The sequence below is a fragment of the Meriones unguiculatus genome, chromosome 21, assembly GCF_030254825.1.
Source record: "Meriones unguiculatus strain TT.TT164.6M chromosome 21, Bangor_MerUng_6.1, whole genome shotgun sequence".
Lineage (NCBI taxonomy): Eukaryota > Metazoa > Chordata > Mammalia > Rodentia > Muridae > Meriones > Meriones unguiculatus.
Window position 1 is genome coordinate 29,645,283 of NC_083368.1, and position 27,305 is coordinate 29,672,587.

Here is a 27,305-nt window from a genome sequence, read left to right on the forward strand (position 1 = left end):
TCTAATACTGATTTCATCCCTCAGTTTGATTATTTCCTATCATCTCCTCCTCTTGGGTGTGTTTGCCTGTCTTTGGTCTAGAGCTTTCAGATGTGCTGTTAAGTTGCTAGTATGAGATCTCTCCAATTCTATGAACTATAATGCTATGAACATTCCTCTTAGCACAGCTTTCACTATAAACTTGGCTATGTTATACATTCATTTTCTTTTAATTCTAGGAAGTCTTTATTTATTTATTTTCTTTATTTCTACCTTGACTCAGTAGAGAACTGTTCAGTTTCCATGACTTTGTAGGTTTTCTGGGTTTTTTGTTTTTTTGTTTTTTTTTTTTTGGTGTGTGTGTGTGTGTGTGTGTGTGTGTGTGTGAAATCCAGCTTTAATCAGTAGTGGTCTGATAGGATACAGGACATTATTTCAGTTTTCTTGGGTCTGTAGAGCCTTGCTTTGTGACCGAGTATGTGGCCAGTTTTGGAGGGCATTATTTCAATTTTCTTGGATCTGTTGAGCCTTGCTTTGTAACTGCGTATATGGCCAATTTTGGAGAAACTTCCATGAGGTTCTAAGTAGAGGGTGTATTCTTTTGTTTTTGGGTATAATATTCCATAGATATCTGTTAGGTACATTTGATTCATAACATCTGTTAGCTTCATTACTTCTTTGCTTAGTGTCTGTCTGCATGACTTGTCTGTTGGTGAGAGAGGGATGTTGAAGTCTCCCACTATTAATGTTTTGAGTTCAATATGTGATTTAAGCTTTAATAATGTTTCTGTTACAACTGTGGGTACCTTTGCATTTGGGGCATAGATGTTCAGAACTGAGGCAGCATCCTGGTGGAATTTTCCTTTGGTGAGTAGAAAGTGTCCTTCCCCGTGTCTTTTGATTAATTTTGATTGGAAGCCTATTTTGTTAGATATTAGAATGACTACCCCAGCTTACTTCTTGGGTCCATTTGTTTGGAAAAATCTTTTTCCAACCCTTTGCTCTGAGGTAATGTCTATCTTTTAGGTTGGGGTATGCTTCTTGTATGCAGCAGAAGGATGGATCTTGTTTTGGCATCCATTCTCTTAGTCTGTATCTTTTTATTGGAGAATTGTGTCAAATCGTGTTAAGAGATATTAATGATATAATTAATTGTTACTTCCTGTTATTTTGTTATTGTTGTTGTTGGTGTGTGTGTCTCTCTCTTTCTCTGTGTTTGTGTGTGTTTGCTCACACTTTCTGTCTTTTGTTCGTGTTGGTGTAAGATTAATTATTTTCTCTCTCTTTATGAGTGTAGTTGGACTTCTTGGGTTGGAGTTTTTCTCCTAGTATCTTCTGTAGGGCTGGGTATTGTTTAAATTTGACTTTGTCATGGAATATCTTGTTTTCTCCATTTATAGTGATTGAAAGTTTTGCTGATATAGTAATCTGGGCTGCCATCTGTGATCTCTTAGGGTCTGCAAGACATTTGTCAAGGCTTTTAGAATCTTCATTGGGAAGTCAGGTGTGATTCTAATAAGTCTTCCTTTGTATGTTAATTGGCCTTTTTTCTTCTTGTGGCTTTTAATATTCTTTTTTGTTGTTGTTCTGTATGTTTAGTATTTTGATTATTATGTGGTGAGGGACTTTCTTTTCTGGTCCAATCTATTTTATGTTCTGTATGTTTTTTGTATCTTTTTAGACATCTCCTTCTTTAGGTTAAAATTTGTCTTTCATTTTTTAAAAAATGGGTTCAACTGGAATTCTTCTTCTATTCCTATCATTCTTAGGTTTGGTCTTTTAATAGTGTACTGGATTTCTTGGATATTTTGTGTCAGGAATTGTTAAGTGTTAACATTTTCTTTGACTGGTATAGCAATTTCTAGTATCTTGTACATCTGAGGTTCTTTCTTCTGCCTCTTGTATTCTGTTGGTGATGCTTGTATCTCTAGTTCACTTACTTACATTTTCCATTTCCAGGATTCCCTCAGTTTGTGTTTTCTTTATTGCTTCTATTTCCATTTTCAAGTTTTTAACAGTTTTATTCATTTCCTTCACCTGATTAGTTGTTTTTTTCTTGGCTTTCTTTAAGGGATTTATTTATTAGTTTCCTCCTTTTTTTTTTTTTTGGTGTGTGTGTGTGTGTGTGTGTGTGTGTGTGTGTGTGTATTTTTCCTGGGTTTCTTTAAGATATTTATTCATTTCCTCTTTAAGGACCTCTATCTTCATAAAATTGGTTATAAGATCATTTTCTTGTTGTTCAGATGAGTTGGAATATCCAAAGCTTGCTGTAGTAGGATAGCTGGGCTTTGGTCTTCTGGCATCGGTGGCATGTGGGTCTGGTGAGCAGTGAATCCTTGGGTCCTATAGGGTGGGTGTCTCTGCAGGGTTTTGGCAAGCTGCATGACTTCTGGGGTTTTGTGCTGGCATTGCCTCTGAGGTTCTGGGGTTCTGAGAACTCACGTGTCCTCTGGGGTTCCAGGTACTAGAGTGGCCTCTGGTAGAGCAGTGTGATTCTGGGGTTCTGGGTACCAAGGTAGTCAGTCTCTGGGTTCCCAGTTACCCATGTGGCCTCTGGAGTTCTAGGACTGGCATGGCTTCTGGTAGAGCAGGAGTCTTCTGCTGGTATTTATGGGCCCAAGGGGACAGGGTGCTATTGGGGGCAGCTGGGAGAACTCTAAGGAGTGTTAGGGGCAGGTGGGCAGTGTCTTATGGGGTGTGGGGCTGTTTCTGGTAGAGCAGATCTCAGAGGCTTTTCAAAAGACATTACTTAGAAGTAGTTATACAAGTTTATTGACCCCTGTTTAAATCCCTGGAAGAGCAGGAAGGGTTGGCAGACATACTAAGTCTTAGCGTAACAGGTAATAGTGGTAGCATGATGATTCAGATCTGGAGAACAAAATCCTGAAAGACTTTCATATCACTGATTTTCCTTCTTATTTTCCCTTCTAGGTGTTGCTGGCACTAATATCATAATAGGAATAATTGCCGGCACCATTTTAGTGCTGGCCCTCATATTAGGAATAACTGCCTGGGGTTATAAGTAAGTCAAATGTTTCAGTACTATTACTATAAAAATTTACCTTAAAATATTTTTGAGTAAGTGCTAGAAAGGTGGCTCATTCAGTAAAAATGCCAACTGCTCTCGTAGAGAACCCAGTTTTAATTTCCAGTACCAGTGTGGGTGGCTCATACACCTTGAACTTCCAGTTCCAGAGGCTCTGACACCATCTTCTAGCCTCCTTGGGTCTCTGCATTCAAACATGCACACACACACACACACACACAGAAAGAGAATCTAGAAATGTTTAAAGTATAATTGTGAAATATATTGATTGGAAAAATATTTTGACTGGAAGATTGTATATTTTTACCTTTATATTTGCGTTGGAAGTCAGTCTGGTCCAACAATCGGTGATTACCCACCCCGGGTATGACTAGAAGTAATGATAAATTATCGCACTTTAGATTTTCAAACAACTCTTTTTCTATACTGAAAGTCCTGAATGTTGTGAGATCGTCGAAGCGACTCAGTTCACTCAGTGAGTGAACGCTGACTGCATCTCCGCATCACATTCATGGCAGAGCCCCTTTTTCCTGATAGCCACTAGTGTAAATGAGTTTCTTCCTGTGAGGAGCAGACTCTTGGGAGATCCAACATTTAAAATTCAGCTTCATCTGCAAAATTCACACACCTAATTCCTTCTTAAGCTTCACATCTCAGCATAGGATTTTTTTAATTTTTAAAAGTTGCAAGTCATACTACCTTTGAATATTCAGTAGGCTTAGACTTTTGCTAACTAAATGCTCTCGAACACTTATATATTTAATGTTTCAGAGTTCTCTTTTGAAGACTTACAATACAAATTTTTTCTTTAGTCGTCTAGTAACTATTTAATGTTATGACTTAGATGTAGCGTAAACCTTTAATTCTTAGGTTAGGTTTCCATTGCTGAGGAATTACCTGAGGAAGCAGGTCAAGAAAGGAGGGCTTCACTGTGGCTTACATTTGAGAGGCTCCCACTGTCACTGGCCCCATTGCTGTGAGCCTCTGCCTAGACAGAAGACCATGGTAGAGGAAAGATGCCCACCAAAGAAAGCGCTCACCACCATAGTAAACCCTCTGCCCAAAAAACTATAGAGGTATAATCCAAAAACGGATCAATCCACTGATGAAGTCAGAACTCCTGTAATCTGATTATCTTAAATTAAGCAGTGCTGCATGGGGAACATGCATTCAACGCACGAGTTTTTGGGAACGTTCAGCTCAATATTTCTCTTCAACATTTCAACTTAAAATTATATTTTGCTGTCTCTGGTATTGTCCTATTCAGTGCCCAAATGGGGTTTTCCATCTGGAAGACCTACACTCTAGATGTTAATCTCATTTCATAGCAGAGTCCCTTGTGGAGCAAATGAAGATCACTAAATTGGGAACTAAAACAGTTGAGATTTGGGGCCAGAGAGATGGCTCAGAAATTAATAACACATACTGCTGTTACGGAGTTCAGTTCCCAACACCCACATCAGGTGACTCAAAACCACTTGTATCTCCAGCTTTAGAGGATTTGACAACCTCTTATGGTTTCTGTAGGCTCCTACACACACACACACACACACACACACACACACACATACACAGAGGCATGCACACACAAAGATAAATAAATCTTTAAACATTTAAAATGATTTTAAGTTTCAAATTTACTCTGTTCTTTTTATAAACTCATCTTTGTTCTGTGGATTATTATATGTCACACATTCGCAGCAGGGACCACCTCACAGTAAGCAGTATGATTGCCTACTGTGGTCTGAAGCCAGCTGAATCAAAGGAGACACCTTTACATGTACATATAGCAACCGTTCGCAAAATGAAAATCCTGCAAGTGTTTTACTGAAAAGTGGGAGCAATTGTTTTACTTTTTATATGCTTCCATCATTAAAATTTAGGGAGCCATTTATGGAATGGCTATATAACAAAAACACTGACAGCACAGCAGAGTAACATGGCTTGTGTACATGGGATAGCTCAGGGAAGGAACTCACAGCATCGCAGTAGGTTTGGCCCTGAGGAAGATCAGTAGCTAGCCCTAGATCAGTTGTAACAGATTCCCAGTGTGCTTGGACATCTTGCACACTTCCATTTGCTAGTGTGATTTAGGCACTCATAAACTTGTATGTCTGAAAGGAGAGCCTTTCTTCGTGCCACAAGCAAATGAGCTTTGTCTTGGAGTTAAATTGTTTTCTCAACTCCTCTGGCGTAGGACACATACTAATGCCCCTCACAAGCATTGCTGTTTTGTTATAGCTCAATGATTTTACTTGGTTACATGAAAGATGTTCTAGAATGTGTGAGTTTCTACCACTTACAATATAGGTGGATATTTTATTTATAGAATACTAGAAAAATGTGCTCTTCAGCAAACATGAAACCGAAACATACCTATTGCTACAAACAAACATACCTTTGTTTGTAGAAATTCCCTGTTTTCTTTAGAGGGGTTACATTTTTTATTTTTAGCATTTCTAAATTGATACATTTTGCAGGTTGATAAGAAAAAGGATCCTGTTCATATTGTAGTATTCTTCTTAGACATAATTTGAACCTAAGATCAAAGTTTTAGAGTTTTTAAATTATTCAGAATATTTTTTATTTGTTCTGTTTTGTTTTGCTTTGTGTTTTTTAAGACAGGGTTTTACTCTGTTGTCCTAGCTGGCTTTGAACTAACTTTATGACCAGACTGACATTGAACTCACAGAGATCCACCTTCTGCCTTCTGCATGCTGGGATTAAAGGTGTGCACCACCACACCTAGCTCAGAAAATGTTTAAAAACAGAGTGAGACTATAGAAATTTTAGTGGAGGAATAAAATTATGAAATAATTATTTTGTCTTCTGTTTGAAGTTAAAAACAAACTGTGGACTGTTCTTATAGTTAACAACAGCTATGGCTGTTTTCATGTTGAGTCTTTCAATAAAACAACTCTTTCTCCAAGTCTCGGTGTCCAGGATAGGAAGCAAAGAATACTCCCCTGGAACTGTGTGGCTCGGGTCCCAGAATGAGATTTAAAAATAAAACCCAGTTCATAGAAAGTTGCCAGGCTTGTGTTGCCCATAGCCGATAGCTAAGAGCATGGAAAAGAAGACCAAATTGTCCCTTTTACCCTGCGTGCCAGTTGTTAGCATTACAGTATTAATGGAATGTTCTGGCAGGTGAAGATGCCTGGGTGGAAGCAGTATGCTTGATTGTGGAGGATGGAAGTCCAGATGACTCAGCCGCTTGACTTTCTGATATGCCTTCACAATAGTAATATTTAGTAACATCAAGGTAGAAAGTCAGTGACTTTTGAAAAACTTTTGCTGGTACATTGTCACATTCTTCTGAACACATTTTTGTTTCAGATGAGTTTGTTATGAAAGTCACATGGTCAGATCAAAACCATGAATTAAATGTGAGCAAATTATTTTAGCTCATGGTCAAATCAAAACCATGAATTAAATGGTGAGCAAATACATCCAGTGTAAAGCTTGAGTGAGAAGTTATTAATATCTACGAAGGACCAGCTTTATTTTAATGTGTTTTTATCGGCCATACATGATGAATATAGTACTCTGGCATACATATATGTTCTCCTACTTGGTCTTAGAAAGAGCTATAGTTGCTAAAGCCCAATGTTTGTAATTTTTTTTTACATTAATTAAATTTTTTTATTTTTTATTTTAATCACAGGGCATTCACTTGTATCCAAGCCATAGCCCTCATTAATTACATTTTATTTGCTTTGTATCCCAGTTCTAGCCCCATCCCTCTCAATGTCTGTTATTTCAATAGGAGTAAGTTAAGGCTTATTTCTATGAAATGTAGTTAATTTGTGTAAATAATTGGATTGACTGTTGCCATTTAAATCAGCATTTTCTCATCTATACCTATCAATCAATCTATCATCTATCTATCATCTCTCCATATATATCCATCCTAGATTTAAAATAGACTTGACAAGGGTAGAGAATAGGGTTAGTGGTTAAGAGCATTAGGTGCTCTTCAAGAGGGCCCATTTTTAGTTCTTAATCACAGAGAATCTGACACCCTCTTCTGGCTTCCGTGAGCACTGCATTACATGGGGTGCACAGACAAACATGCAAGCAAAACACACGTGCACATAAAGTAAGGATAGATAAATTAAGTTTCCTAAACAGTAAGGTTGGCTCTAGATCATTATTAAGTATTTAGTAGCATAAAACTGATATTGAGAGAATAGTTATACCATTTAATGGTTACAACGTAACTCATGCTTTTGAAAATGCGGGGGGGGGGGGGCGGTTTAGGCTGGGAAGATGGCGCAGTGGTTATGAGTGCTTGCTGCTCTTGAAGGAGACCCCGGTTTGGTTCCAGGATCCACGTGGTGCATCCCAACCATCTGTACCTCCAGTTCCGGGGTATTAAGTAATATCTTTTGGCCTCCAAGGGTACTAAGCACACATGTAGCATAGATACGTACATACAGGCAAAACACAAATATACATAAGATAATAAGTAAATATTTAAAATAAATAAATAGCAAATTAGAACTGGCAGTTGTTTGACAACATTGTCACTAACCCTTTGGTATCGCCTCGCCTTAAGATAAAATGACATTTTCTGCGTGTTCCTCATTTTACTTTTACAGTTTAAATTACCCTAGGGAAGATGGTTCAGGGAATGCCGGGCTTTGTGTTTAATGCTCTGTTCATGCGCTTCTGTGGGTAACTAATGCTTTGTTCTTTCCTTTTCTCTGTCTATGAACAGAAACTATCGAGAACAGAGGTACGTGATGACAGTGATCTGAACATGTGACTGAAAGGTTTAACCCTTTGTTTCACTGTTGGAACTCAAACATGCAGTTTCAAGTGGGTTTTTTTTTGTTTTATGTAATGATGACCTTGACCTTTTACGGTTTTGAAATAGTAATTTAAATTGCTATTTTTAATAGCAATATATAGAGAGAAATAGGTTTTTCTCATCAAAAACAAATTTCTTGTATGTTAAACTGCCATATTTGTTTACATTGGTTTATTGGCTTTCTTTCATGTTTAAAATACTCTTATTGCCTAATACTGTCCAAGGGAATTTATTTTGTTACTGTTGTAGTAATAATTTGAATAGGTTACAAGGTTTATCATTTGTTGCTATCAAGGGGGTGCTTTGCACTTGTGGAGCAGGTTTGTTTGTTTTTTTTTATGTAAGAAAGTATTTTTGTATTATTTGGTAATCCTAAAATAGAGAATTTGTATTTAGAATCTCAGAGCTGTTATGCCTCCTGTGCTGTTATTAAGTAAAATCCATAGAGACCATCAAATACCTATTTAGCATACCCTTGCTATCTCCATTTAGCAATGGAGATAGTCATGCTTTTTATAAGAATTGCTGGTTTTATCTAAACTGACATAGTCCTGAGATAGACATTTCACATCTCACATTTTAAAATTTGTTAATTCTACTTGCTGTTGGTACCCAAAAACTCAAGAATGGTCTTGAAAACTGATAAAACCCTGGCAGGTATTACATATCATACCCTATTTCGTTCTGGGTTCAGACTCTGTATATTGTTGACGAATAACAATGATGCTTAGTGTAACAGTTCAAAATATAAGTAGGGAGCAACAAAGGATCACGTTAGACGAAGAAGTTACACACTGAAGCATCTTTACGGTTTTGCTTTTGGACAATATGTGTTAATAATTAGAGGATATGGTTGGACCAACAGACGCAGCATACATCAGACAGAACCTTTTCAGTCTTACAAAATTATCCACAGACATTCACATAAAGACCCATGAGGTTCCAAAGGTGCCAGGACCTAAAACCGAGAATTTGGATGTTATTTTTACCTTTAAATTTGGATTGCCTTTGAGGTCCCATGGTGGGAAGCCCCACGGATAAGAAGTTAGTAGTTCATTTACTATTGGTGATGAAGGAAAATGGCTAACTTCTCTCAGCTATAACGTTCTTTGCCATCTTTAAGCGCTGTGGTCAAGTGAGAGGACAACAGCAGTCATCAGCCAGGCTGAGGTCCGTATACTCCCTTTGGCTGATAAAATGTGAGGTTTTGCTTTAGCGTTTAGCGCTTAAGAGTAACGTTTAATATATGGGCATTTGCCAGGAGACTGTTAACATAGAAATGGGGCATAATGTTTAGATTTTTGGAGAAGACAGGCTTGCGATTCTATAAATGAATCGGGTAACAAACTTCCCCCTGAACAAAAACAATAGAAGCCCCTTCCTGGGACTTGCCGGAAGTCTACCCCGCGCTCATACTGAAGTGCTTTCCACCCTCTAGTGGCATCTTGGGTAGGCTGGGAACCATGGAACCATAGGGCCACAGTGAAGACTTAGATGTTGGCTACTGACCTTTTTCTTTAAAACCTTCAGGCAAGAAATTGTTTTTCGAAGATAATATTTTTTTAACTTAACTTTATTTATATATTTATTTATTACAATGTATTCACTCTCTGCAGCTCCCTCCCTCCTTTCCTCCCTGCCCCACCCATCCTTCCTCTTCTCCCCCTCTGCCCTTTCCTAGTCCCCTGATAGGAGAGGACCTCCTCCCTTCTATCTAACCCTAACTTATCAGGTCTCATCAAGGCTGGCTGCACCGTCTTCCTCTGTGGCCTGGCAAGAAAATTTTTACAGCCAGGTGTGGTAGCACACACCTATAATCCTAGCCCTCAGGGAGGCAGAGGCAGTGTGAGTTCAGTGTGAGGCCGGCCTGGTCTAGAAAGAGTTCAGGAGTCCAGGACAGGCAGGGATACATAGAAAACTACTGTCTTCAAAACAAAGCAAAATAAATTTTTTACCTTTTTCCCCAGTCAGTTTTGTTTCTTGAGGAATAATTGCATAAAGCATGACAGCTGTATGGTTTACAGCAATAACTGTAAATTTAATTTTCAGTCAGGTTTGCAAATATAAATAGGATAAGGAACATTTGTTTAACTTAAATTTCTAACACATGCACATTTGGTTGAAATCCTTTCCCTCTGTTTGAAGTAACCACAGATCACTGAGATCATGAGGAACATGACAATCAGACCCCATATTTCTGCTCTGTGGTTTCCCCTGAAGCAGAATTTCTTCCCCTTCCTCCTTTCTTTATCTCTCATCCGTTTTATCCATTTTATTTTTTGTTCGTGAACTCCACACCTTTTCTTTCGCATATCTTTCTCGGTTTCTTTTCTTGCATTCCTCATATTTCAGCAATATTCACGCATCTGTCAGCATGACTTGGCATACCTTACATGATACTTCTCAAAAGAGAGTAACAGTTCCTAGCGTCGGCCTGGGCACTAACCAGAGACTCCTTCACATTGAAGTTACGACCTGGATACATTTTCCCCCAATTTCTAATTTTGAGTACACATTTGGATTAGTGAGATAAATATCACTGCTCAACAGATACTTCTAAGGAAAGTCAAATTTCTCTCAGAACCTGACCAATCATTTATCTAAAGTCTTTGGGGGTTAATACAGGAAAGTCTTTCTTGATGTTAACATTTATAATGTTCAATGCCAACTGGCTAATATTTATAAACATGTTGTTATCTGATGTAGAAAAAAAAGTCAATAAGCTTGTAAGTTGTAGGTGGGGGGGGGAGTAATTATAGTTTGCATATTCTGCCCATTCAAAGTCATTGAGCTACAGGTGTTTTTCTTTGTGTTAGCAAATAGAAATTCCTTCAAAAATATTATTTAAAAAGATATATCATTTCAATCTAGAGGTTTATAGAGTAGGAAAAAAATGACACCCTGGAATTAATTTAGGAAATGTTGATTACTGAGGAAAAACAATTCAGTTACAAAGCATTTTTCTTTTGTTAATTATTTATATAATCATGCATGTATCTGAAATATTTGTACATGGTATACTAAATATACAGAAAATTTCCCACTTGAAAATTTAGCACTTTTCAGTCCAGATAATTACTTTCAGGATCCAAATTGGGAAAAGTATAAAAACACTAAAAGTTGAAAGACAAAAGCCATAAAAAGAGCAAACAATTGGAAAAAGTACAATTAAAATTTTAATTTTAAGCTTAAAATTTTAAGCTCATCTAGTTGGCTCTATGATTTTTCATAGCAAATGATAAAATGTTATTTTATTGATCACAGGAGGCTGGTACTTTCTCTTTCCACTAAAACAAGAAGTAACAATCTGCTAAGATAATAGATACTGTAGAAAGGATAAATTTTCAGACAGTGAAGGATGTTCGGCACTGTTAAGAAAGCAGTAAGGAAACTGCTGGCATTTACCATGAAAGGAAAGTTACTTGCCTTCCTTGTGGGATATGCTGTCTTCTGGGATGTTTGCAGTGAAGTTAGGGAAGAATCCAGTGTGGCCAGGATGATAAGAAGAGAAATTCCCTGGAACCATATTAAGCTGGACCTTTTCTAACGGCAGGACTGATTGCTTTATTTTGGTGGGACCTCTAACCAGCCAAGAGTGGAGCTAGTTTCAGATACCAGTTTAGTGGGATTGTTTTCCCCTTTAATTAATTAATGTATGGAGATCTAGATAAAGTCACACAAATTAAAGTACATGCTTTATTTATATCAGTTCAACAACTTTTTTTTCAGATTGGCAATATATAAATTGTCAGAATAATTTGGGAGAGGATGTTGGGTCAGAAAGAGCTAAGCTTTTTAAATAGTTTTAACAGTACAGGAATCAGAACATTCAAGGGGACATCTGAAAGGGGTTTTTGAGGGTAAAACTTGGTATCTGCAAACAGGATAATTAACAGAAACTGAGAGGAAAAGGAACTCAAGGAACTCATGCTTTCGTTGGAGACTTACTGACATACACCTGTTGTAAATCCTTAGTCCGGTCCCTTGCTTTTGACACCTCCACCTACAGCATGAGGGAAACTGGTGAAGATTTGTATGCATTTGGCTGTTTGAGGCCACGCATCAAATGATTAGATTGGCTTCCGGCAGGGTTGTCTTGTTGGGGGCGGGTATTGAATGTTTCTTTCCAGTTCCCATAGGATGAGTAGTGAGACTGTTGCTGTCTTGGCTCAGTCAGAGTGAGACAAACTTCAATTCCTGTGGCACAGGTGAAGCAGGTGCCCTGTCTCGCCCTCCTGCTGTGGTAGAGCTCTCCAGCTGTGGCCACCATCTGTCATAGATGCTTTTCTTTAGTCTCCCACAAGGCCCAGCTACTTTTCAACCCTTTCTTCCTCTTGCTAAGTTACATTCCTTCAAACATTCTACCGTCTGATATAAAATTATTGTTTTCATTCAAATTTGCATCTAAGCTTCCTTTAAATAATGAAGCTGCAAACCGAACACCAACTTCTAATAAGTTTTTTTTTATATATATATTTGGCTTTAATTACAGACTACCAGAAAGCAATCAAATCCTTTACAGTTCAGTCAAGATTATACTCATCATATGTTTCAAATCATGAATAATTTATTCATCACATTTGAAAAGAAAAAGCCTGCTTTATTTGAGCAAGGAATGTCTAGACACATCTTCAACAACATTTTAAAAGACAAAACATCTCCCAGTAGTTAACATCTCCCAGTAGAATGAGGTTGCACTGAAAATAACTCATCTTTCCATATTTCTCCTGAAAACAAAGCTTTGTTCATCCAGCCTGCCAAGACTTCATGATTACATTTCTGACCTCTACAGCTAAAATGAGTTGAACTTGTCGCATTTATTAATAATCTCATGTTATAGATTTAATCGTGTAGACCATTATCCCTACCTCTCTTTTTCCTGAAATAATATTTGTATATATGTCTGTGTTCATGTGTGTGTCTTGTTTTCTGACTCTGAAATGTTTATTATGCCTTAGACAGTTACCCCAGGGAGATTATGTAAAAAAGCCTGGAGATGGCGACTCTTTTTATAGCGACATTCCTCCTGGAGTCAGCACAAACTCAGCATCTAGTTCTAAGAAGAGGTCTGCTTTTTTGTCGCATTTTCAGATCTCCACCTGTTCCATCACACATTATTCCATTAGTCAGAACATTTCATTATTTTGCAGCAGGTTTGATTACTTCTTCCTTCTTTCTTGAATGTTGAAATAGTATCCCTTGTTCTTTGATTACTCTACTTCAAAATGCCATATGCTCAGAACCACAAATCAGGCCACAAAATTGAAACAAAATCAAACAGCTCTGAATCTGTGTAGAAAGCCAAGGTTTTTCTTGTCATGTTGCCCATGGCTTATAAAGCTGAACATAGTATTTGAAAATATTTTCACATGGTGAGCTTTATGTCATGCTTGGTAGTCAAAGAAAAAGGGTACTGTCATGCTTCAATAAAGGCAATTAAGATAAATTGGTAATATAAGTGCTGCATTGAATAGTTTTTAATTTTGTATATTTCAAAGCTAAGCTTGCTGTGAAAAAAAAGATTGCTTCTCTGTGAATCATATATTTTAATATTAATATTATGATTTTATTTTTTCTGGAATGGTTATTTATAGACTTCATAACTATCATCTTAGTTGAAAATTAAGTATGATTATTAGTTGCTTGAATTTTATAATAGTATAGGTAGGATTACTATACTATTTATATCTCAAACGCTAATAAATATATTCTTGTTCTAGCTCTTAAGATGCCTGACACCTTCAAAAGTCTGCATGCCTTACAATCTGTTGACAGTGAATGACTAGAAGAACTAAATAGGAAGTTTCACAGGGCGGGACCTACCTTCACATTAAAGGGAACCAAAATATTCTTTAGGAAAGTTTCCATCGAGGTGTAAAGAATGAAGAAAAAGTTTCAGTCAATCCTCTCGTAACTCTGGGCCCATCTGTTGCTTGTGGACTGTCGGAGCTAGTTTATTGAGAGGGCCCACAGTCTCTTCTAACAGTCTAGGTGATCCGTAAAACAGTCTGCGCAGGGCTCAGTCCTTAGAGGCACGGACTATGAGGGACTACAGAACAGTTAGGCACCGAGAGCTTCCTTAAGCACATTTCCTTAGATGACTGAACTCAAGAGCAAACGTTGTGCTGGTTTTGAGCCTGGAAGTACATGCTCTAGCACACGCTCTACAGAGTCTAAAGGTCACTCTCTTAACCTGTGGCTGAGGGCTTGTTGGCTGAGAGAAATGACTGGGGAATCTACTAGCATTCACTGACGTAAATATTTTCTTGGTCCAGCACAGAACTGTGAATGAAATAGAAGTAAAACATGGAGAACCTGTGGGTTCCAGGAACACTCATTGGCTCCTCATACAAAATACGAATTACTTTGTCGTTAGAAAATGATGTTGAAAAGTTCCAACAGAGGAAATTCGTATGCTTTAACTGTGCCAAGTTCTGCTTGCATTCAGTCAGAAGAGTCCTTTTCTGACTGATGTTATTAGTGGTTAACCAGAATGTTTCTCAGGAACATGGCTTAAGCATAGTGCTGTTTTCTGTAGTTTCTAATAAGGAGCTTTAAGAGGAGAAATTCCAAGAGTTTGGAAAATATTACAATAGGTTCTGATGCCTAGTCAGTCAAATTTTTAGGCTTCAGACTATATCACAATTCTTTTCTTTAATGGTATGAGGTAGGTGTATTAATTTTAAATTTTATAGCTAATTCATTTAATAATAGTAGGATACAAATAGCAGAAGAGCTCAATGGTACATGGGCTTTGTGAGAGATATCTCCATGATAAATATACAAATCAATTCAGTTATTCAATTCAGTTAACTAACATGTATTATGTTCATGGGGGAGGATACTTGTTTAGAAAAATACCTACTCTCAGATAATTTTATTAATTTAAAGCTGCATATTATTTTCATAAAGTTAAGCAGGTTCAGTTGAGCAAATTTTATGTAATCTCTTTAAAAGTCCATGTTCTCATAATATTTGAATGGAAACCATTGCTTTACAATTAAGAAACATCTATGGTGGTACCCCATTATAACCCTGCCGCTGGGGTTATGTGAATAATACTTGCTGAATTTGCTCTGACCTTGCTGTGTTCTGGAGAATGCAAATTGGCTTGCATCATGCCTTGATACTTTTTCATTCATGACTATTGTAATGGGGTTCCATTGTATTTGACTTTTCTTAAATTGAATGTTGTGTAATTCTGCCTTCTTCGTGAAGACTTTCATGTTTTGTTCATTCTTTCATTTCAGATTTATTTATTTATCTTATTTAATGTCCGGTAATGCTCAGAAATTTCGCTTAGTGATTCCAAAACATTTATCTTGATTATATATTTGAGTGATATATAAATGCTTCTAATTTCAGGTCAAATGGGCTCTCTCATTCCTGGAGCGAAAGGATTCCGGACACAAAACATATCTCCGACATCTGTGAAAATGGGAGACCTCGAAGCAACTCCTGGCAAGGTAGGGAGCAGCCCTCGGAATCGAAGGTCTGGCTTGTGGGTCCCTGTAAAGATGTATTCTTTCCCATAAGCACCTCACTCTTCTCCCAACAAAGAGGTATAGGGTGAGAGACCATCTGTGTGCTTCTGTTACTCTCTAAAGTGTCCTTTATTAGCAAAGTAGGCAAGAAGCATTAGAAGACCGAGCAGTCCCACAGACGCCCACATTCTGAGGCAATGCTGGTTATAAACCACACCCACTACAAATACCATGTAATAATGCGCAGAACAGTCACTTATCAATATGAAAAACCAGCTGTAAATGCTCTTTTTCAGGTAACGTGGGAGGCAACAAAAAGAAAATCAGAGGAAAAAGATTTAGACCTCGATCTAATTCAACTGAGTAAGTTGTACATTTAATGGGAAAGGCATTTGAAGGTCATGTGCAATGAGTGTCAACTGTTACTTAATCAGAGAGTCAAAGAACCACCTGCCATGCCTCTGGACTTGGTTTTGTCTTTTTAATTCTCTTTGCCCTGTAAAAATTAACCTTGGCTTTTCTCTTTTACATAGGCATCTCCGCAACTGTACCCATACCAATATTCACTGATAGCGGGGTCTCACCCTTGCTGCGGGCTTTTTCCTCCAGTCACCTGCCATTGTGGTGTTTTGGTTTCCTTTGAAGGGAATTATGATAGCTTTCCTTTCTTCTCATCACTGGGGTCCAGCCATTTCAAAGGGTCACCCTTCCTCTCCCCCAGAAGCACCAGGGAGACTCCTCCCTGTGTGAGAGCATGCCAGTGCTCACGGTCTGAAGCCACCACTCTGAGACCTCCATGGCTGCTATCTAAGCATTCTCTCAGACTAATGGAATGAGCTTCCCCTTTTAAATTTTCCTCCCGGGGACGTTCAAAAGGCCACTTACCTAAACTCTTTAACCGAATCATTGTCACCAGTGCAACCTCAACCGTTTTAGGTGATAGATAGCGTTTTAAAGTGGGGTTGAAAGTTACCTTTAAAGCCTTTTATCATGAAATAAGCATGATGCAGTTTTTGGTGTTGTTTTCTTTCTTCACCTAAGAAAGTGCAAGCAAGGCATAGACGCCACAAACTCCCATCTCCCTTCATAGGGTAAAGCATACCCTTAGCTTTCTTTCCACTGACCTTGCCCTATAGAAGTATTACCCTCGCTGCTTCCAAAGCAGCTAGAATTTTTCTGCTCACGTCTCACTCTAGTCGTAGTTATTATTCTCAGGATCTCTGTATTACTTAAAAATGTCTTAGTAGCCAGTATTTGTTAGCTGCTTGCTAGAAACTTATTTTAGCCTTTCCATCATATACCCTGCCTTTTTCAGTCTAGGAGTAATAACAATGCCCTGAAATTTGGACCTTCCACCTGAATGGTATTGTCTTGTAAGTGGCTTGTCAGCATTTATTAGAGGATACTTTTACCGTAGAGATAATAGCAATTTCAAGTGATACCATCGCATGGTCCAGAATGGCATCATAGAACTCCATCATAGATCACTAATCCACTAGAGTTTATCTTATGCATTCCCAAGGTGCTTGGGTGCTTTAGGGCTCACTGCAGATAAACTCTTCCTGGAATGTTGTTTGGTTTGTTTTGCATGAGGCCACCTGGTAAGAGGGCTCCTTATCTTATCCTGGATGCAGATCATAGATATTAAAGCCGTGAGTTCAGGACCCAGAGAACATTTGGTATTCAGTATTCATCTATTTTCCTAGGGTAATCATTTGTTTTAAAAAAAAATGTATGAAACTCCCACATGATAAAAAGTATACTATTATGGATATCCTTTAAGAGATCTTGCCTGTGATATAATTAAGTTCTGATATTTAATGTGAAAGTATAATAGAAGTTTCTCAGTGGAGAAGAAAGATTCCCTTGTTCAGAATTTTCACTCACGTTAATTAATTGGAGCCAAGTTTGTGAAGCTGATCACCACTTTCTTGTATGGGAACTGTCTATACATACATACACACACCTTCATATACTTCTAGAAAACCTGAAGTTCTTTCACATAGCATCCCAAGAATTATGTTAGCGACTCTTTTTTACTTTCCATGTATCAGTCATAAAATTTGATATGATATAATCCTGCCATTTATGTGAGTGTACTAGGAGCCGAATGACCACGACCACAGGAAGCATATCCTTCTTAAAAAATTTTTTTTTTCTCATAATAAGAACAATTTCAGGTCTGCTGTTTCATCATCCCCTTTAGCACCACATCATCCAAAAGGATGATGAAAAATTTGGGCCTGGATTAAAACATGCACCACAAATGCATACTCTATAAATTAAAACAAATGAACCGCTAAATGTCTTTGTTGTTATATCAAAGATTTTGCATCTTCCTTGTTGCTGTTCATGATTTCTATTTTTTTGGCTTAGACTTTGTATTATATATTGTGTTTTTACAGGAGGGAGCCCCAAGCACCTGAGCCTGGGCACTCCCTCGCCCAGACAATCCCATCCCAAGGCATAAGCCCAGGGGGCTCTGACAGCCCCCAGACAGGGAGTCTGGATCACAGGTCAGTCTCCACCTGCCCCTCCATTCTGGGCTGCCACTTAATCTCCCTCAAAGTCCTTTCCTTGGCTGAGAGCAGGGTCGTTTGATCTTCGACTGAGCCCCCCTATCTGCTCAGTGGTGCTCCTGGCCCAGTCAGCACTAGCTGATTTTCTTCTGGCTTTCCATCCTGGAGAACACAAAGAGGTTCTCCTGTCCTGACCAACGCTTTTTTTTTTTTTTTTTTTTTGCATGTTGCACTAATGAGCCATGCTGAGTCAAGCCCTGTAGGCAGGTTTACCGTAGTCTGACAAAAGGCCCATCACCCTAGCTACTGGAGCAGGTGCCCAGCGCTCTCTTCAGCACAGCTCTGAAACAGGAAAAGGTGCTTCATGTGCTAGTCAAGCTATGTGTGTGGAGCAGCCGTGACGCCACCTGTCCTTTGAGTTTTGAAGTCAGTGAAAGGAACAAAGGTCTCCCCCAGGAAGGGGCTCCCTGCCTGTGGGAGACTGAATCGCTGAATTGGCTGTGTGGCAGTGTTTCATCTGGTGACAGCTGCATGGGCTTTCCCTATAGTTATTCCCAGGCCGTTCATGTCATCACTGGTCGCACTTGCTTTTTGACTTTTTCTTTCTGTTCAAAGTCTCAGTGGAAATGTTCGCGCAAGTCTTAATTGGCTGTCTCTCTGAAAAGTGCGAATTGGCAATGGTTGTGGCTAAAGGCAAAACTAATGTGAGGTCCTCCTTAATCTGGAGGCATGTGTTGCCAAAAATGGTCATATCGGCACAAAAATCAACAGGACCCTTCATTCAGGGCGGAGTCATAATTTTTTTTTTTTTTGCAGAGTACCTTCTTTATGGCTAAAAATAAGGAAAATGACTGGATAAATAACTTGATTTTGAAATATAACTGGAAATATAGTAGTTTGGGTTTAAATATATGAATAAATAATTCAACGACTGAATATGGAGGAAAGAAACAAATCTTAACGAAAAAGTGATGTGTTTTATAATTTTCCCAGATTTGTTTCCAAATAAATCTTGCAGAAACTGCACCATCATTGCCTACAGCACCATGGGAGCTACCTTTTTTAGATAATAAAAAAGCCCAATAAATTGCGATGAAATTGTTAAATTAATGTAAGAGCAAATCCTAAGGCGATGTGTTTTCGCTTAACCCCACAATAAAAAATCAAAGAAACCTTGTGGAAAACAACAACTAGACCTCCAGTGTTACTGCCTTTGAGATTTGCACAGTCATCCTGATGGTAGCGCTGCCACATCCATCAGGGAGATGCTAGCATTATCCTTTTGGAAAGCAACTTCTGAGGGCTGTTTCTCAATGCAACCACGAATGTTGCAGTCAGGAGCGCACAAAGTGGAGGAAGGAACCTTAAATTAAATCACTAAAACCTAGCTTCCAGATCATGGAGGCCAACTTGAACTGCAGTTCATGTGCTTGGGGACCCCAGGATCACGGTGCCCGTTACAGAAGCCAACGGAGGAGCACTTCACGTTGACTCCTGCTTAGACTCCGCTATAGAGAGTAAAACAGTGGTTGTGTAAAAAGCAATTGTAACCTATAAAGATTCTGGCTCCTTTAAATTGCCTAGAGGTTTTATGTGCCGAAATACCAGATTGGAATTGCAGCTACCCTGATATTTTCAGAAAGCACCAGTATTATTTGAACACCAAGGAGCCAGTTGAGTGGTGGCTTGGAAAAGGCAACTTTTGAGGTGGGTGAGTGGGACTTCTGATAATACCATGACTGAAACAGAGTTTCTGACTCCCAATGGGAAGCCGCTGGAAGAGGCTTTCCTAGCAATCAATGTTACTGTAATACATTCTAGAATGCCTTGTGCCTTGTAGCTGAGATTACTCTCATGCCATTGTGCAGACTGCCTCATAGTCACCCGATGTCCGTTCTGGTTATTTGCCGTAGTCACTTGCATTTGGAGGGTGAAAACATCCTGGCTAAGCTTGTGCTCTGTATTTTCAGATTTTTCTATCTTGTTCTGCTTTCTTTGTTCCTTCCATTGCTTTCTGCAGGTATTTAAACCCATGGTTCAAAAGAGACTATAATGTAGCTAAGTGGGTAGAAGATGTGAATAAAAACACTGAAGGACCCTACTTTAGGTATTTCATAAATTAATTTTATCTCCCTTTTACATTCTCCCAGCACATACAAGTCCTGTACTGTGACTGGCTCTCTCTCTCTCTCTCTCTCTCTCTCTCTCTCTCTCTCTCTCTCATCTCCTAATACAAGTTCCTGTAGGTGGAAAGGGGCCTCATTCATTTGCTGCCTTTTAATGTACTTGGCTTCCTCTTGAGCGAGTCTAGTTCTTTTCTGGATGTTTCAAATGAAGCCATTTGAAAGGGTGGCCATTTAGTGCATGTCTCTGTCACCTTCTTGAGCTTTTTAGTAGCTTTCTCTTCATTTTATGCTATGTAGTGTTCTGTGGGCATGAAGCATACCTTCCACTAATAAAGAAGCACTATTAACCTCGACAATTTAATTTCCATAATCTAGAAGTTTCATAATCTATTTTTCCTGCTTGTTATCTAAGAGTGCATAGTAGTGCATAGAAAAACATACAAAGAAACTAAACTGGAACTTCATTTCAAGCAGAAACAATGATTTGATCGAACTGGAAAATGGTTGCGATATTATTGATCATATAATGCAGGGATCGTATTGATCACAACATGCAGCAAACTGGGCTTTCTTTGTCCCGTAGAGCTGTTTGCTAGCAGTGAGGGCTGGGCAGGGAGGACTCCTTCTTAGCTTCTCAACAAAGCAGTGGGGAACGATTTTAAGGTTCAGAAACAGGAAGCAGATAGGAAACCCTCTAGACTAACAATGGGAGCTTCCTACATTCTAAAACCTACCCAATTCCCTCAATTCCCAGAAGCTCATATTACAAGTCAGAGAACATTTCCTGGGCCTCTTACTGTCATTTCCCCCACTTTTTATAGTGTAAGTGATTACCCAGAGACTCAGGCACCACTTCTGGGAACAGTTTGAGTTCATGCTACCTATTGCCACGACCTGGGTCAGCACTAAATGGATGTGAAACTATGCTCTGTCTGTCAGTACCCATATAAGGTGGACTTTCTCTTCCAGTGTACCATTTAGTTTAGTCATGTATAGTTTGAGAAAATGATTAGACCTACCTGCATTTTAATTTGATCCATAACTTTTGCATATACCCCAAGGAAAGCATAACCCCTGCCTGCTCACGAAAATATATCCTGCTTTTATAGCCCATCCTCCTCTCCTTCCTGGTCCTCTGCTTACCCAGCACTTCCCCACACTTGAACCTCATATGCATACACTCACATTCAAACATCCCACCTTCACCTGTAGCTCCCAAGATGGCCAACATCAAGAAGACAGGTAAGATGGTTTTGCTGTTATTTGGAATCGTGGCTCACCTGCAGTCCTATGTTTTTCCTTCTCTTTATCAGGCTTGTGGGCAGATTGTAATTTGTACCATATCCATGGAATCAAAACAGGTTGAGTTTGGTCCTACACAGGTTAGGACTTTGATGTGTAAATTGACAGCATTTATACAGGAGTAATTCATGAAATGGTACCCCAGAAGAGTCCATTCACCTCCCCTGGGTGAGCTGAGAAGTTGGTGTCACTCACCGGAGTCCCCATTTCTTAAAGTCAGCCCCCCCCGTGTCTGCCCAGAAGCTGCATGACTGAGCACCATTTGGATGGAGAAATGCTTCAGCGCCCCTGGTTGCACGAGCCAAGCTTTGAGGGCGATTCTAAAGGGTTCCTTTATCTCTTCTTTTAATATGAGATGTTGGTACCTACAGTACAGAGTCACATTAGGAATTAACTATTAAAAAAAGTCTATATATATTTTTTCTTTAAATGGTAAATTTCAGTGGACAGTTGTGACTTGACTGTCCTTTTTGATTAATAAGGGTTGTGCTGGGAACACTTGAAGGTCAATTATGGGTTTCGGTGGCAGTGGTGAATAATTAAGATAAGCCCGAGCTCTGAGGACCATGATTCTGACACTACAGAGAGGGTTCCACTCACTCTCCCTTCAAACCAACCTTCCCATACACCAAAGTGTGTTCACATGTAGGCCTGAGACTCACCAACCCTGTATTTGAGCTATCTTGGCGAAACCACAGATGAGGGCAAAGATCACCTTCTTAATCACTCATGTGAGGTTGGAGTTATAACATTTCTTTCCAAAATGTAGTGGAGAGAATGTTTGTGACTACATCAAACTGGCCCAAAATATAGTCTACCAACAAAAACATGGCATCCCCGAGCTGCAGTGACACACAGCGAAACCTACAGGAGAGTCCCAGATGTGCTCCCACATCTCATATGACAGTGCTCCACACGTGTCTGCGCTGGGAAAGTCAGGTGAAATCAGAGACAAAGCATCGGTCGCCACCCCCAGGTCCTGGGAGCAGTTACGCTGGGGAGAGCACCTTTCAGGTCTCCGGGAGATGTCCATGGACTTGAGTGCTAGCCAACTGAATACTCGTTTCATCAGATTTTTTTGTGTGTGTGTGTGTGTGTGTCCATTTTCGTGATCTATAGAAACCACATTGCCTCTGCTAGTGCGTTATAGAATCTAAGGTGTCAAGCGCCTGCAGTAGAGCTATCCCTCACATCACAAGATGTAGGCATTCTTGCCTTCTTTCTATGGCTAGAGGAAACTGGGGTACAAAGGGTTACCCAACCCCGCACAGCTGATGAAGGTCAGAAGCAGAACTAGAACTTGCCTCTGACTCCCACATCTGCTCCTTCTCTCATTTCTCTGTGACTCCTATAAGGTTGTAGAGGATATGGAAGCTTAGATGCCTAGATCCTGACAGAGGACACTTAAGTCCTTCTGGAGCTGATTATTGTAAAATCAGATGTGAGCTCAAGTGTACAAAGAGTGGACCCGTGTTCCTCCTCTGTGATTTGCGGGCCTATCTTTAAAATAGGAGCCACAGAAGTCTGATACAGTTCCAAGGTGTAGCACAGTCCAATGGCATACAAGCACACCTTCATTACATAATCTTTCATGCCTCCACTGTAGTCATTAAGGCTTTTCAAAAATGTCATGTTGGATAAGTGGCTAAAATTTATCCCCAAATTAACGTTGCTCTGTAAGTGAGTGAGCTTGGCTGACCCCTGGCTAAGTAAAAGCCAGATTAGAATTAAACGCCTCTCTGAGGCAGTTGTGATAGATTGCCAGTCTGTTTTCCCTAAACTGGCTGACTGACCCTGCCTTGTACTCTACTCTTATTTTGATCTCTGTTCTGGTCTTTTCCATCCACCCAGCATAATCTGTTTCCTGGCTTTTCACCACTAAAGATGTCCTGCTTGGTTTCCTCCTCCCTTCAGGGTCTAAAGTATAAAGTTCCACAGCGAGAAGTCACGCAGAGCCTTTTCAGTTTGTTTTGTATTAACTCACTGCTGTTTGTGCCCATGGAGAGATATTTAAGAACAAGGCTGGCTGCTCAGCCACCCCTCATTGGAATGGATTGGAATACACAGTGTTGGTCATTTGAGCCGATGGCCAAATTAAGGATGATGTGCCTATGACTGGATACGCTACCAGCTCATGCTATGGACACACACACACACACACCACACATACACACACAGCAGTGTGCCTACTGCAGAACACTAAAATGGGGACTTATTTTCCATGACTTTGTAAACAAAGTTTACTCAAGTTTGGTTGTGTATCTGAAATCTTGCCTGAACGTGGATACTTTTAAATTTCATAATGATTTGGCCTGAGAGCTGAAGCAGGTCTATTTTAGAAGCATCTGAATACAAATTTTACACTTCATTTTATATATATAATCTGTTCCCTAACAATCGTGGTCCTATTTACTTTTATTTTACTTTAAAAACTTTTTTAACTTACAAAAGCATATAGCAGCAGCTTGTGGAATTGCTCAGTTGGTGTCACATTTTCTGTGCTATATGAGTTTCATCCCCAGACCCCACATTAAAAGGATGTGTTTGCCATCCCAGTTCTTGGGGAGACAGGGACAGGCCAATCCCTGGTGTTTAATGGCCAGGCAGCCTCATCAGTAAGCCCTAGGCCTGAAAGATACAATTTCAAAAGACAGGGTAAATTGTGCCTGAGAAGGAACAGCAGATCCACAGCCTACACTGTGAACATGTACTTATATACACATGCACATCTTCACAGATGCACACACGTATGTACACACACACACACAAATGTTGTTCTAGTAGAACTGAAGAGAAATCAGAGCACTGTTACTCTTAGTTACTTCCACCCTCACGGTATGGAGAGCATAAGCATACGAGAAGTCTAACGGCCGTCTGGCTGCCTTCTAGCGGTTCCCAACAGGGAGCCATCCTGAGTAATTTTCAAAAACAGAAGAAGCATTAGGAGTTAAGGGGCCACTCCTGATTTTTTTTTTTTAATCTCTTAAGAATGTTCACCCGGATCTCAGAGTATATAGGAAAAAGTATTCTCAAATGTTAGATTGAATTCAGCATCTTAAAAATGAAAATGAGTTTGAAAGCTGTAGGCGCCTTGGCCTGTCCCGTGTTTAATCACCGCAGAGCTAGGCCGACCTGTCACAGCAGAGGAGGGTTTGAGTACAGCGTAGTGGTAGGACCAGTTCCGTGGTTTCCCTTTGAACTCTCACAGACAAGCTGGGGGCAGACATGTCTCCCCAGCGGACTCAGCGCAGTCACGAACATGACAGTTGCGATAGGAACATCAAACGGCTTCAGTGTCAGACTGCTGCTTTCAGGGATGAAGTGGACCATTTTTGTATGTTCTCATCAGACCTTGTTTGGCTGGAATTCTGCACTCCTTACTGCTTGCATGTTTACTAATTTGTTATTTAAAACCCTTGTATTTTCCTTTGTTCTTCACAACTAACACACTGGCCTCTGAATGCATGAGTTTTGCGCAAACTAGAGTATGACTTAGTAACCAATGCATATATTTGTGGGTATAGCCTAAGGACTTATTTGAGATTGTTGTACTTAAGAAGCATTTTAAGTGGTAAAATAAAGTAGAATGTTAATGTGCTCTTCACTTAACTTACTGTTAGGAGCTCTGAGAGTATTTTCCCTTTTTTCCATGTTAACTTTTTATTGTAAATGAAATCTCCTTATTGGCTTTGTAGTTTAAAAGACTGAGTCTGTGTGGTAGCAGTTAAACATTTCATCAGTGCTGTGGAATCAGGGAGCCGAAGTCACAGTATCCCCCTCTCAGAATGACAGCTATTTCCCCAGTAGTCTGAGCTGTGCCATAGACGCCTAGCCAAAGCAGATGTCAGAGGGTTTGCTCTAGAGCTGCGGTTTTGATATCTGAAAAATGATGCCAGTCGTGACACGATATTTATTTCTTATATTCTCAACATCTCAGGACCCTGTCTCCTGCCAAGTCTCCTTCTTCATCAACTGGGTCTATTGCCTCCAGCAGAAAATACCCATACCCGATGCCTCCACTTCCTGATGAGGAGAAGACAGTGAACCGACAGAGTGCCAGGGTACGTACCAATCCCCACATGCTTTATGCTTGCTCTTATTGGTGATCTTTGAGCTTACTTTTCATGTATTACCTACCCCCTCTTTTTTTTAAGACAGATTTTTTTTAGATAGCCTAGAATGGAATTAAATTCATGAGAATCCTCATGTCAGCATCGAGTGCTGGACCATTATCCTTGGTTCTGGGTTCACAATTAAAAAAAAAAAAGCCGATTCACCTATTTCGTTTGGAGAGAGAGAGAGAGAGAGAGAGAGAGAGAGAGAGAGAGTTATATTTGAAAACATACAAATTAATCTATACCAGTGTATTCTGGAAATACTTTATATATATACTTTTTATATAAAGTATAGATATTCATATATATAATATATAAAGTATATATATATAGTGTGTGTGTGTGTGTGTGTGTGTGTGTGTGTGTGTGTGCGCGCGCGCGTGCGTGTGTTTCAGACAAAGTTTCTCTGTATACCCCTGGCCCTCTCGGAACTCTCTGTATGTAGACCAGCCTGGCCTCAAACTCGAGATACTCCCACCTCTGCCTCTGCCTCCTGAGTGCTGGGATTAAAGTCTTTATTTTTCATTATTGTTTTATTCATCTGTATTTGAAAAAAAAACCTAAAGGTTTTATTTTGCTTTACGAGGCTTTTAAAAAATTAGTTTTAATTCCCCTGCCTTGAAATTCTAGAAAATTAGTTCCCTCTGCATGCCCAGTTTGGTTGCACAGGCCTCTCACTGGCTTGTTACAATTCAATAGGTGTTCAAAAATAGAAACCTAAGGCAGAAAACCAGATTCATGTCTTGGTGCCTGTTGGAACACACACCAAAGAATGACCCATGGTGAGCAATGCCTTGGGGAACTGTGAGAGAGGAAAGGAAGGCAGAAGGCCATATCCGGATTCAGAATACACTGACCAGACTGTGTGCTATAGCTGTGTTCTGACATTCAACAAGAATAAACGTGTCTTATCAACTGAAGGTAAGTGTTTAACACAGGAGGCACGAAATCACACCCAAGAACAATCCAGAAGGCAAAGTGCCCCTGAGCTAAAAGGCCCTCTGCCTTTTTGCTGGATTCTGTCTCACAGTTCCCCAAGGCATTGTTTTGACTGTGTTCCCATTGTACCACAGGTAGAATGTAGATGCCAAGAAAAAAATATTTGAAATTTTTGTAATATTAAAAGAATACTGCAAAGGCTATGGTAAAATTTAACACCATTTTCTATTTTTTTTTTTATCAATTTATTGTTTTGTGGTAAGGAGGATGTAATCCCAGGGTCGTCTTATCTTGGTAGGAAAAAAAAAATATCCTTAACTATGAGCCATACCCCACAGCCTCCAAAAAAAAAAAACAATTTTTCAACAAGGTCTATTTTTATTATTTTCTATTTATAATTTTGTGTGTGTGTGTGTGTGTGTGTTGTCTCACAGCATACCTCAAAGCATTGGTTCTTCACACATCTCAGTCAGTGATGCCTGTCTCATAACATTCCCCAGTGCGCTGATTTGTGAAATTTGGGATAACATGGAGGTTAGAGGATCACACCAGCCTTCAGGGGTTTTTGATGAAGAGCAGAGCTGGGAAGAATTACTGATGTACAGTGCCTCTTGTGGCCAGTTACATTATGGTGTTGCTCTTAGGAGGGGAAAAAAATGTCAAAAGGTGAAGCTTTTGGAGCCTCCACAGACTTATCCAGCACAAGGTTCTGAGTTCTTAGACATTTTAGTATCTGAAGGTGTTTTAGAGCCTCATAGATCCTGAATCAAAATTATGGGGATCAAGGTAACGTGAGTTATTTGGATTTTGGCTTGACCTACCCAGGGTTAGTTAAACACACATACACTACACACACACACACACACACACAAGAGAGAGAGAGAGAGAGAGAGAGATCACTAAAAGCTGGTCAGATAACTGTAATCAGTAAGTCCGTCATTCTATACAAATAAGAAACAACATTTTGTTCATTGTGAAAACT

The 27,305-nt window shown here is 39.4% G+C and overlaps 1 protein-coding gene across 23 annotated transcripts in view; it reads left to right on the forward strand.

Moving 5' to 3' along the window:
- Adam22 (ADAM metallopeptidase domain 22) overlaps positions 1-27,305 on the forward strand; it is a 229,000-nt gene that overhangs the window by 192,512 nt on the left and 9,183 nt on the right. The window contains exons 25-33 of one of the 23 annotated variants that reach the window (XM_060373788.1): positions 2,911-3,001; positions 7,746-7,763; positions 12,797-12,991; positions 15,204-15,304; positions 15,619-15,685; positions 17,728-17,838; positions 19,862-19,948; positions 21,180-21,209; positions 25,207-25,330. In XM_060373788.1, the coding sequence (XP_060229771.1) occupies positions 2,911-3,001; positions 7,746-7,763; positions 12,797-12,991; positions 15,204-15,304; positions 15,619-15,685; positions 17,728-17,838; positions 19,862-19,948; positions 21,180-21,209; positions 25,207-25,330 (824 nt within the window). The other 22 variants (XM_060373790.1, XM_060373789.1, XM_060373791.1 and 19 more) reach the window with 22 other exon arrangements.